General features: G+C 43.1%; 1 protein-coding gene across 1 annotated transcript in view; it reads right to left on the bottom strand.

The window, feature by feature from the left end:
* cpne9 (copine family member IX) overlaps positions 1-12500 on the bottom strand; it is a 101119-nt gene that overhangs the window by 35188 nt on the left and 53431 nt on the right. Inside the window, exon 8 of the mRNA XM_030776621.1 lies at positions 25-88. Coding sequence (XP_030632481.1) covers positions 25-88 — 64 coding nt within the window. The remainder of the gene's footprint in view (positions 1-24; positions 89-12500) is intronic.

Raw genomic sequence — 12500 nt, 5'->3', positions numbered from 1 at the left:
TTGTGAGAGGTTGTGAACACTGACCCTGCAGTTGCTCAGTTCCTCAGCAGTCAATATGATGGTACCACACTTCTTCCCTGGAATCCCCCTGGATGTGGAGAGAGAGAGAGAGAGAGAGAGAGAGAGAGAGCAGAGACTCATTAGAACAGACGTCATGACCAAGTAAATCAAAGATTCTGTGTGTGTGTGTGTGTGTGTGTGTGTGTGCGTGTGTGTGTGCGCGCGTGCATGCGTGTGTATGTGTGTGCATGTGTGTGTGAGCATATGTGTTTATCTGTGTGTGTGTGTGTGTGCGTGTGTGTGTGTGTGTGTGTGTGCATGTTTGTGAGCATATGTGTTTATCTGTGTGTGTGTGTGTGTGTGTGTGTGTGCGCGTGTGCATGTTTGTGAGCATATGTGTTTATCTGTGTGAGTGTGTGTGTGTGTTTGTGAGCGTATGTGTTTATCTGTGTGAGTGTGTGTGTGTAAGAGCGTGCATGTGGTCTGGCCACAGACAGTCATGGGGACAGGTGAAGACAGCAGGTCTCATGGTAACAGACAGAGGTCTGAAGGGCGAGTGCATGAGGTGAAAATAACATTTCATTCCACTTAACAACCGGCAAGAGCCTAAGAACACTGCCATCAGTCGATATTAGCCAAAGAGCCACACAAACCAAATATGCCTCACTCAATATCAGCCAAGGATGCCCCTCTGACACAGCCTGAGAGCTCATCTCACTCAATATTACTGAAAAGACACAACAAGACAGAAACAAAGGAAAAAAGAAAGCAAAGCATCTGTCTCACTTAATGTTGGGGAAGAGGGCGGGGGGGGGGGGGGGGGGTATGAGGGGGTACTTCCAGTAAAAAAAAAAGGGAAAAAAAACAGCAGGGAGAATTGAAAAAAGATCTTTGTGTTAGTGAGAACAAATGCCAAAAGAAAAAAAGAGAAGGATGAGAGAAGCCTTCTGTCTGACTAGCAGAAAATTAGAAAAAGAGAGACAAAGGTTATCACACTCAATCTTAGTGAGTAGAGCAATCAAGTAAACATGTCTCTCACAGTCCTGTCTCCCTCATGCCATGATCTAAGGTATACAGATAAACTACGAACAGAAAGAAAGAAAGAAAGAAAGAGAAGTGTGAGGACTTGTAGTGAAATTCTGATAAGCGGGGCGTAGCATGAGAAGAGGAATGATTTGTTAATGTGTAGATAAAGAGGAAGTGTCGAGCTGACACATTAGTCCGCCTTCAGAATCAAACTCCACTGTCCCGAGATGAATGAGGCAATCAATGAAACTGCCATCTGGTTAAATGGGAAATCTGCCACAGACTGGCACAGAACGGGGACTCCCCTTTCCATAAATGCTGTTTTCTTTTTCTGCTAACAGTGCCTGGACAACTCTAATCCTTGTGGGAACACTGCAACTCCCCTGTCTCTCTCTAGCATACTGTTAATCCATAAGCATATGCGAGACATGCAGAAGGTGTTTACAGGTTTGGTCCTGAGGTAAAAGGCTGATGAAACCAGCGTCTGAGCGCAGTGAGGTGTGTTAGGACTGAATAAACAGCAGAGTCGTGACTACGTGACTACGGACCACAAGAGCAATAGGATGTCTGTGCTTGCTGCACTAAAATCAGACAATAGGCGTGTGCTTTTTTTTTTTTTTTTAAATCACTCACACTCTAATAACACAGACTTGGAAAAGCCACCTAACTTTTATACACAGCAATTTTCCAATTCTGGTAGTTTGTAGAGTGTGATGAACAAAATAAACTAAGGGAAACACATAGCTAAGCATCAGTGACATACAGCATGTTAGAGGCCATAGGATGTATTTTGGTCTGAGGCTAGTGTATTGTGTTGTCAGATATGTTGTTTGCCATATCACTGACATTGGTATGAGAGTGTTCAGATATGTTCAGTCAATCTCACGGCCTATTTCACCCTCACATGCTCAGATTGCCTCATCACGTTGCATCACTGGAGAAGAGATGGAGCAAAGTGTTTTACGTTCTCTCTCGCTCTCTGTCTCTCTCTCCCTCTCTGTCTCTGTCTCTCTATCTCTCTCTCTCGCTCTCTGTCTCTCTCTCCCTCTCTGTCTCTCTATCTCTCTCTCTCGCTCTCTGTCTCTCTCTCTCGCTCTCTGTCTCTCTCTCCCTCTCTGTCTCTGTCTCTCTATCTCTCCCTCTCGCTCTCTGTCTCTTTATCTCTCCCTCTCTGTCTCTGTATCTCTCTCTCTGTCTGTCTGTCTCTCTCTCTAACCTTGTGAAGGGAGTGAAAAGGGGAGAATAACAGGGTTGTTTGGGGGACAAACCAAAGAGAAGGGCATACTGACTGAGATATTCACTGATATCAAACAGAAAACTGAATTCTGCTAAGTTACATCTGTGTGTGTGTGTGTGTGTGTGTGTGTGTGTGTGTGTGTGTGTGAGTGAGTGAGTGATTGAGTGAGTGTGTGTTTATTTAGTGAAATAACGTCAACTGAATGGCATTAATGAGCTTCCTCTAAGCAGGTGCAGCACATCAGTACACACACACATACACACACACATACACACACACGCGCGCGCGCACACATACATATGCAAATATTTGGCAGTCTATGCTACATAAACAAACACATGAGTGTGTGAAAGTAAACATACCCACTCACCCACACAGACACACACACAGACACAGACACACACACACACACACACACACACAGAGGCCCTCTAGTTTTTTCTCTGAGTGTTTTCTGGAGAGTCAGAGGAGATGCAGGCCAAACCACACACAACCAATTTCAGACCTAATTACTCCACAAGGACCTCTTCTCCTTGAGTTTTTCTGCCTAATAATTTCACTTTCTTTCACTTTTCTCTCGACCCCATCATTAATCCCCACACTGTCTCAACTAATTATCTTAAATTAAAAAATCAATGCATTGTGATAATTGTAACAACAATGTAATAAGTTAATAACTCAAGTCTTATAACACATTAATGACAATCATGTTACCATTATGACTAAAATATTTATTTACAGGGAAAAATAAATAATAGTCCCATAGTAATATGTTGCTACTGTTCACATCAGTTTTTTTCTTTTAACAAGAACATAAAAGCATTCCTACAGTAAAGACAGTATTGTGTTACTGGGCTGAATGAACTACTTTGTGATTATAACATAACAGCTACACTGATAACACACTAAAACGTAAAACACAGCACACAGCTACCAAATGTTTTTGGTTATTTTAATGTGTGAACAGAGATGAAAACAGCATTAAATATTACATTCTTTAGCTGATATTATTCTCAGTTTGTGATTAGACCTGCAAGCTGTGTTTAATCACATGGCCTCTGAATCCTTCATCAAACACAGAGACTGGTGTGTTTGTGTTATGAGCACAGAGCAAAGACAAACTAGTTTCAGGGGTGATTTGACACAGATGGCATGTGCAACTGCCCACCCGCCCCTGAGTGTCACTACAAAAACAGAAAAGAAAAAAAAAAGAGCAGAGGTCAAAAGGTGTTCCCTGGGCTATGGGTTGGCAGTTAATGACACAGTGTCAGAAAGCCTGACGAGAGAGCTGTTGTCTCCCACTCCTGTGGCCAACATATAGTGGTCTGACTGTGTGACTGCTACACTGTAACAAAATGCTGTAATAAAACAGCCAAGTTCTGATGGTAATATACTTTTTCCCATTAAAATGGTACTATACTGTTGAAAACAATGCATTCTGGGCAATATTTATGGGCAGTTTGCCATTTCCTATAAAATACTGCAATATACTGTAAACAGCACTGCAATCTGGGGGTGATCTTAGAGTCAACGGCAGAGAGGCCCCACGAATACAGAACACAACTGTATTTCTAGAGGAGACACACTGAACTCAAAGTCGCGAAGCCAACTCTCGACTTTCTTTTTGAGCATGATCCATCTGAATCCTGCACTTTATGAGCAAATCATTCGGTAAGTTGAAATACAGTTTTTTCTGCCTGGCGGTGTTTGCTTACTATTGTCATTTTTAAACATACTCTGACTGATCAGTAACATAACTAAGCTACACTCAAAAAACTCAACAAAGGCATCTGTTTTATTACCAAAATAGAAATATGTTTGAATGTATTGTGTTTATGTTTGTTACATGATTCGTTCTTGTTTCCTTCACTGTACAGCAACAAAAATTCTGATGAACTCGATCAACATATGCTGATTAAAGGAGGATGAGTTACTTGTATCAATGACGCTAGCTACTGCGCATGTTCCATAGTCCCGGGGTAGATGGGCAGAGCTTCCCAGCATGCCTTGAGGCGATGGACTGTTGTTTAGCCCCAGTTTGTCACTGTTCAGTTTATGTTTCCCATTGTGTCTAGTGGAACTGTATGTGTATTGCTTATCATTTAGTCCTTGTGTTGTGTTGATTAATACTTGTGATAGTTTTAAGGGTAACTGTGCACCGTTAATTTAATTGTCTTTGTAAAAGATGTAGTCCCCTCCTACTGGGTTAGTAAGTTTAATTTGTTATTTTCTTTGGAGTAATTTAAGCAGTTTAGTGACTAACCTGGCTGAAATAACTCAGAAAAATAGTAAATCACTTCCTAAGAAGAGAATCTTATGGCTTCTTCTAGTAGAACAAAACTCTAGGGCTCTTCTATTAGGGCATATACTACTTACTCTGGGTTAACTTTGCTGGGTTAGTTGCTAAGCCATGTACTTGGAATACAACCCATGGTTTTTGCTGTTGCTACACAATAAAAACACACCAGTTTCAACTGATTTGTTTGGGTGGAAACATGCAAATTTGGGGTCACTCCATCAATCCCTCTAGCACCACCAACGGGCAAAAGTTCAGAGTACATTTTTGCCTATAACTTTTGAGCCGTTTGGCCGAGAGCAATCATCTTTGACTCCCCTTAATCCCTGTCTCATGCTGAATGATATGGACTCTTTCAATACTCACCATATTTTATTTTCCTCCATTTCGTAAACCTTACTTTTGCAAACTAGTCCTAGGCTGTTGATCCTATCACCACCAAATTTGGTATGCATCATCTACGGAGGAGCCTGACCAAAAGTTGTATAAGAATTTTGCTAGAACAAATGTTATGGCTGCTGTCATCCAATGAACTACGATGGCAAAGCCTCTAAAAGAGGAGGTGAGCATATCTCAGCAATGCTTGCATGGATTGATGCCAAACTTAGTACGCCTCATTGCTCGGTTGATATCTGGGTCCTCACTAAGTTTGATGAAAATTGGCCACGTGGGGGTGCTATACTAGAAAAAAACAGCGTATCTGGCAAAATTCCAGTTTGGTCCACCAGGGGGCCACGCTTCTTTGAGCACGCATATGCTGGAGGTAGTGTACCTGGGCTTAAGAGTGGGTGCTCGGGGACCAACGGTAGTGCGCCCTGGGGCTCCAGAGAGGCAGGCTAAGGGACCGTGGCACGCACCCCGGTGGGGGGAGCTTTTGGCCTGGTCCTGGGTCCCTGCTTCCCCTGACGGGACCAGGCCCTGGCTGACCTCCAGGCCTAAGGGCAGCTTCCCCTGGGACTTAGTTCCTGGAGCTAACCTCCAAGCCCAAGGGAAGCCAGCAGTCTTCCCCGACTTCCGAGCGCCCTGACGGGGGGAACTTTTGAACTGATCCCAGATCCCTGGTTCCCAAATGGGACGTCGCTTCTGGAACATAGCTCCAGGCCCCAGCTGACCTCCAAGCCCCATGGAAACGTCCCCAGTGGGACTTAGTCCCTGGAGCTAACCTCCAGGCCCCAGGGAAGCCAGCGGTCTTCCACGACTTCCAAGCAGCCTAACGGGGGGAAGTTTTGAACCGATCCCGGGTCCCTGGTTACCGAATGGCACTTAGCTTCTGGAACGTAGCTCCAGGCCCCGGGTGACCTCCAGGCACCAGGGAAGCTTCCCTAATGGGACTTAGTCCCTGGAGGTAACCTCCAGGCCCAGGGAAGCCAGTGGTCTTCCCCGACTGACGGGGGGAGCTTCTGAACCGATCCTGGGTCCCTGGTTCCCAAATGGGACATGGCTTCTGGAATGTGGCTCCAGGCCCCGGCTGACCTCCAGGGCCCAAGGAAGCCAGAGGTCTTCCCCGACTTCCAGGCACCCTAATGGCGGGAACTTCTGGACCAGGCCTTGGTCCCTGCTTCCCCCTGGGACTTAGTCCCTGGAGCTAACCTGCGGGCCCAAAGCATGCAGCTATATTTATTAATATTAATATTAATATTAATATTAATATTAATATTAATATTAATATTAATATTATTATGGTTATTATTATTATTATTATTACGGTCGATTTTGGCGCCGCTTCTCCTCCCGTTGATGGTGTATCTTGGTACTGGAAATATTTTTCCTATTACAAGTTCTCTCATGCCAATCTGAGAATAACAAGGTTGCCTTAACGGTTAATAAAAACAAGTGTTAACCAAAAATTTTGAATTACACACCTGAAAACTACACCATATGTAAGGCTTGGTGTGAAAGAGCACCAGAGCCAGGCTCCTAACCTACCAAAATCACAACACAACAGGAGCTGAGGAGTTAGCGCTAGCTACAGCAAACACTATAGCCTGCTAAGCCTGGCATTTATAAATAACCCTTTAATTGAGGTTACTGCATTCAGTTTTAATTAAGGTTACTGTATTCAGTTTGTTTGCCATATATCTGGACCTGTTCTATATAGTTCTTTATATACTAAACCTTTTTACTCTGTGGGGCACATTGCACATTACTAATCCTAATCTTTAATGCTTAATGTATTTTAAAACAACAGTACTTTTTTCACATATCTTAAGGTTTTTATTTTTTTTTAACATAGAGGTGTACCTAAATGCAACCAATCAGTGTACAAAAATGTAGTTCTTACTGAAAATTCCTTAGACTTTTCCTTTTTTTAAAACCATTGAATGGAAAAGATCTAGTGATAGGAACTAATTTCACTGGAAAAAGAAAAACAAACTTGTGTCCGAGCTGGTAAAAGATACAAGCTCAAGGCTAAAATGATAGATGGCTGTGGAGAGTAATGGTGGGAGGCTGGAAGGTTCTGTAGTAACCATGGGAGACGGGAACGTTCCAAGGTAACTGTGGGAGATTGGAGTGTTCCGAGGTAACTGTGGGAGATTGGAGTGTCTAGCACTACAGAGGGAGTCTCCAATAACTCACCTCATCTGCCTTCCACTCCTACGCTTCCTGTGGTGAAACCCCTCGACAAACACACACACACACACACACACACACACACACACACACACACACACACACACACACACACACACATCTTCACATCTTATGCAATCGATAACATTCATTACCATAAGGGACCAAACATGCAGATATAGTCAGTCAGAAGTCATACTATGACTTTTACACAGAAAGGATACACAGACAAGGTTCCTCTCCCACACACATTACACAACCGCAGACTCTCACATACATTATGCAATACATTTAAAGATTTACACACACACACACACATCTACAGGGACTAGTTTGTGCACTGACAGATTACACACGACACTGATAAAATCAGAGGCATTTACTACCTAAGAGGCATCTATAAAAAATAAAACACAGCGATTATAGCATATGCCAATTACAAAAGGAATCAGACACATCTTGAGTCATAATTGTGGAGCAGTTGGATAGACTACTAATTCAGGTGTTGAGCTCTCTCTCTTTCTCTCTCTCTCTCTCTCTCTCTCTCTCTCTCTCTCTCTCTCTCTCTCTCTCTCTCCCTCCAGAGTCCTCCACCACACTCAGTCCATCACATAAAGGTAGTAGACTGTTAGTGTGTGTGCATGTGTGTGTGTGTGTGTGTGTGTTCGGAGGAAACACTCTGCCTCAGTGTGCCTTTAGCTGTCAGGACTGCACATTAGATAAGGGTTACTCTACCATGCTTTATAAAGGTAAAGAACATGATTAGTGCACTAGTGGAGCACTGTGAAAGGTAAAGAACATGATTAGTGCACTAGTGGAGCACTGTGAAAGGTAAAGAACATGATTAGTGCACTAGTGGAGCTCTGTGAAATTTAGTGTTTGATATGATGGTACTATAACATTGACTCTAACAGTGCCAGCAGTATCTCAAAATGTCTATTCCACAGACCTTTGGCCAAAATCAGTGGACTGTAAAACTTCCATATTGCATACTATTTAAAGCCTTGGATGCCAAAAAACCATTAAAGCAGACAGAAAGACCCTTAAGCTGTTGAAATATCATAAATTCATAATCTTACTAAAATTCATAATCTTCGCACCAAAACAAAGAGTGCACTTGAGGACAGTGAGAGGCGACATGAAGAATACTGATCAATAATTAATCATCAATGACTCAACAGACAACGGATCTCCATTTCCATCCTTCCCTGCCCCTACATGACAAAGTGAAAAAAGATGAGAGATAGAGTTGTGTGTTTAACACACTTATGGAGGGAGAACAGAGAGAAGACTCCTCACGCCTGACTTCATTTCCTCTAAAATCTTCACAGTGGTTGACTGTTTAAAACCAACATATCAGAATGCAGGGACAGTAATACATAACTTGTGCATGTACTCTAATGTACTCTATGTTCTCTTACGCATTTTCTCCTATGCATGTTCTCTTATGCATGCATGTTCTCCAATGCATGTTCTCTTACGCATTTTCTCTTATGCATGGTCTCTTGTGCATGTCCTCTTACGCATGTTCTCCTGTGCATGTTCTCTTAGGAATGTTCTCTTATGCATGCTCCCCTATGCATGTTCTCTTGTGCATATTCTCTTACGCATGTTTTCATATGCATGTTCTCTTGGCATGTTCTCTTACACACATTCTCCAATGCATGTTCTCTTACGCATGTTCTCTTATGCATGGTCTCTTGTGCATGTCCTCTTGTGCATGTTCTTTTATGCATGTTCTTTTATGCATGTTCTCTTGTGCATGTTCTCCTACATCCAGATCAAATCAGCAGAGATCCCTTCCCTCGCCTGCCTGTATTAAGATTGCATTAGCCCACACAGACATTAAACATTTTTTGAAAACATTGATCAGTTGCTTTCAGAGAAAATTTCACAACAGAGTTCAGCTTCAGCTGGCAAGGATATGATTTTTTTGTGAGCTTGCATGCAGTGAAATCTTCTGTGGATTTTAACAGTGCCTTAACGAGGTTTAGGGTAACATTGCACCATTGCACCATTGCACCAATCCTTTACCATAATTTATTCATGATTTACAAACAGTCACAGCTACCACCTACTCTAACTTATTACATTATACTGACCATATTATGAGGTACCGGGAGCTCAGGGGACAGAGCAGAAGGCCAGTGGCCGGGAGGAGAGCACTTTCCTGGGCAGAGCTGCAGGGAACTGGCTGGCCTGACCCCCGATGCTTCCAGGTGAACACCATGGATACTACTGTTACCATGGTAATCTGTGATTTGTCACATTGGCCTGTTCTCGAAAGCTCCATAGAGACAGTTTTTTATGTGTGTGTGTGGCTATGTGTGTGTGTGTGTGTGTGTGTGTGAGATGTCATGCATCATGAGAAAAGACACATTACAAATATCTGGGCCAAGAGAAAATTCCATTTGGTTTTAGTATTTCTTTTCTTTTTCATCATTAATAAACAGGATTAAGAAAAAATGGACTGGAACACTGATGTAATGTTGTTTTTGTTGTTGTTTGTTTTTGTTTATTCTGCAGTGTGTTCCTCTTTACACACTGAAAATGACGGTGAGCTCAGTAATACTGTTCCCTTCATCACTGATTGACAGACACTGCGTGTGGATACTGAGTACTGCGCTTCAGGAATAAGTCTTCCAGAGTGTGCCTGAGGGCAAGACTCATGCTAATTGTTATGTCATACAAAATGAAACTGATTGGTTGGTACCAAGGGACTCCTCCTGTCTCAGCTGTCACTCATTCATGTAGATAGAAAACAGAAAAACAAAGGGGGAAAAAACAGGCACATGCACTGAAGAACACTTCTGAAAGCTACTGAGAAGGCACTGATTTTGATTGATTACTGAGTGATGTTACACCAAAGAAGCCAAAAACAATTCACCCAGAGCCTGAGTCTCAGGCGACACTAAAGCCTGACTTTTCAGCTCTTCACATCTCACAGGACTGCACAGATCTCAAAGCAAGATAGAGACAGAAAGCATATCAAACCTCTTCACTTTACAACTCATACATTTCCAAAGCAATCTGCCTTCCCTGGAAACTCTGATAAACACAGTTTTCTTCTCTCTCTCTCTCTCTCTCTCTCTGTAAGTTGCTCCACATTTGTTTGATTAATGATGAGGCTGCTGTGACAAGCTGAGGCAGAAATCCAGGCCATGGTTTCAGTGACTGACACAAACTCCCTTTCTCTGTTTTTGCCTCTTTCTCCTGAGGATGACAGGATGACCAATAGACTGACAGCAGATAGTAGTGTTCATTCAATTACAACAACTCCTTCAGGGACAGAGACGGGGGTCGGGGGGGGGGGGGGGGCGGACGGGGGGGCGGACAGTGAACCAGACACAGAGAAAAGTCACAGTGTACCTCAACAGTGCTTCAGCTTTCTCACTCCAATTAGTGCCTGTCTGGCAAGTCATTCACCACTGTTACGCACACACACGCACACGTGCACACCCACACACACACACACACACTTAAAAATGACACCTGACTGTGCCTTTTATAAAGCATACACACGTGCACACAGATCCTTCAAAAGTGACGGCAAGCTTAAAGCGTGCACACGCACGCACGCTCACACACACACACGTACACACAGAACTCCAACAGCGAAGACCCAAACTGTGTGGGCATTGATGGTGTACTGGAGGCCTACTTCCAGAGTCTGAGAACTGTCCAGCTTTATGGACCCACTAACTTCGCTCCAGTCATCAACCAGGTTGCACGGTAAGACACACACATAAACTCACACACTATGTGTGCTCTTGTCAGTCGGAGAAAGAATAAAAGAGACTGTACTCCAAAAGACAAATATATGAAATATATTACATTAAAAGGGCTCCAGAATTCCTACCTGTCACATTAACAAATCAGCATGCTTTGTCACCAGGCACTCTCAGGTCCCCTGGCAGCACCTCAGCCCAGGACTAATGAGAGGGAAAAAAATTCAAGTGCACTCAGACAGAGAGAGAGAGAGAGATGTCGTTTATTCATGAACTGAAAAAACAGCGGGAGGCTTGTTTTAAAGTCCGGTGTCACTCAGGGTAGAGCAGGAGAGAGGTTGTTCTGGGATTTATAATTCAGAAGTGCGGGACAGAGTGGATTTGGGCTGCTCGGCGAAGTTTGGACGGCAGGAATCGTAACAGAGGCGAAGACGTGTGACGGAAAGACAAAGAGACGCGCTCGCCGGCCCAGCTTCTCTGCTCCGCCTCAGTGAACTCATAAAACACCAGCCCATGGCCTTTCAGGAGCCGGGACAATTCATTATACATGTTTGTTTTCTGCCTAATGAGTAATTTAAGGATGAGAGCCTTTGATTGGGAAGGACTCACAGGGGCCTTGCTTCATTAATTGATGTTTCGCTATCCGCTTTTAGACCACATCCATTTGTTACTTACAGTGGAAGTTGCAGATGGATTCTATAATTAAACTGTGATGTTTACACTTGGGAATGTACCTCGTCTGAACACAAGGTTCAAACGCCGATGAGTGATATCAGAATCTCTCACAACAGCCCCCTGTCTTGTGTAGGGTCACTGTAACCCACAGGAATCTCACTGCACATGCAGAGACGTCAGACCAGCTGTCATTAATTGATGATGGTACATTTTCGCCACGATTCATCGCAAGTGGATGGGTTGCCAAGTGTTACCAAAATAAGTACAAGTGCATTGAGAGAATCCTCCGAGGTTTTCTTTTCCACCTCCTTTAACCCGTGGTATTAGAATTTGCAGCATTACTACTGACAAACACATTAAATTATTTTGCATCCCCATAATAAAGAAAAAATAATTATTCTCAGGGCAGATTGGGGTAAGAACTTTACAAATATTTGCTGCGGACAAGATGTTCTAAGACAATCTTTCTGCTCACAAAAAAAAGAAAAGACAAATGCATAAATTAACAAACTCAGCCACTTGCGGCTCTTCCCATGCAATTTAAAAAAAGAAGAAGAAGGAAAAAAAAACAAGTGTATGTAGTCAAGGAGTGTCAGAGCCATCAGTGTGCAGTGGTATGGTAGAGAAGCTGTGTATTTCTATGTGGGTTAATGCAAAGCCAGGGAAGCAGCTACTAGATCCAAGTTAATAATGAAGAGCGTGTGGTACTGTAGGGGATTGGCTGTGTCTATTAAAACCATATGTCAAAACGAAAAAAAAAGGAAAGAAAAAAGACTGGTACGGGCGGAGCAAATATGAATAGACCAATCAGTGACTGAAATCATGCCGTCTCTAACAGAACTGATGTCATTAGCCTTTACTGCTGAGGGAACATTATAGAGTGACTCCCAAAGTCGACCGGCAGAATGACGGAGAGTCAGAGATATTAAACATGCACTGAACAAAGTCGAAGTACATCTCCAAAATG

The sequence above is a fragment of the Chanos chanos genome, chromosome 6 (assembly GCF_902362185.1).
Source record: "Chanos chanos chromosome 6, fChaCha1.1, whole genome shotgun sequence".
Taxonomy (NCBI): domain Eukaryota; kingdom Metazoa; phylum Chordata; class Actinopteri; order Gonorynchiformes; family Chanidae; genus Chanos; species Chanos chanos.
This window is presented reverse-complemented; position numbering and strand designations above follow the sequence as displayed.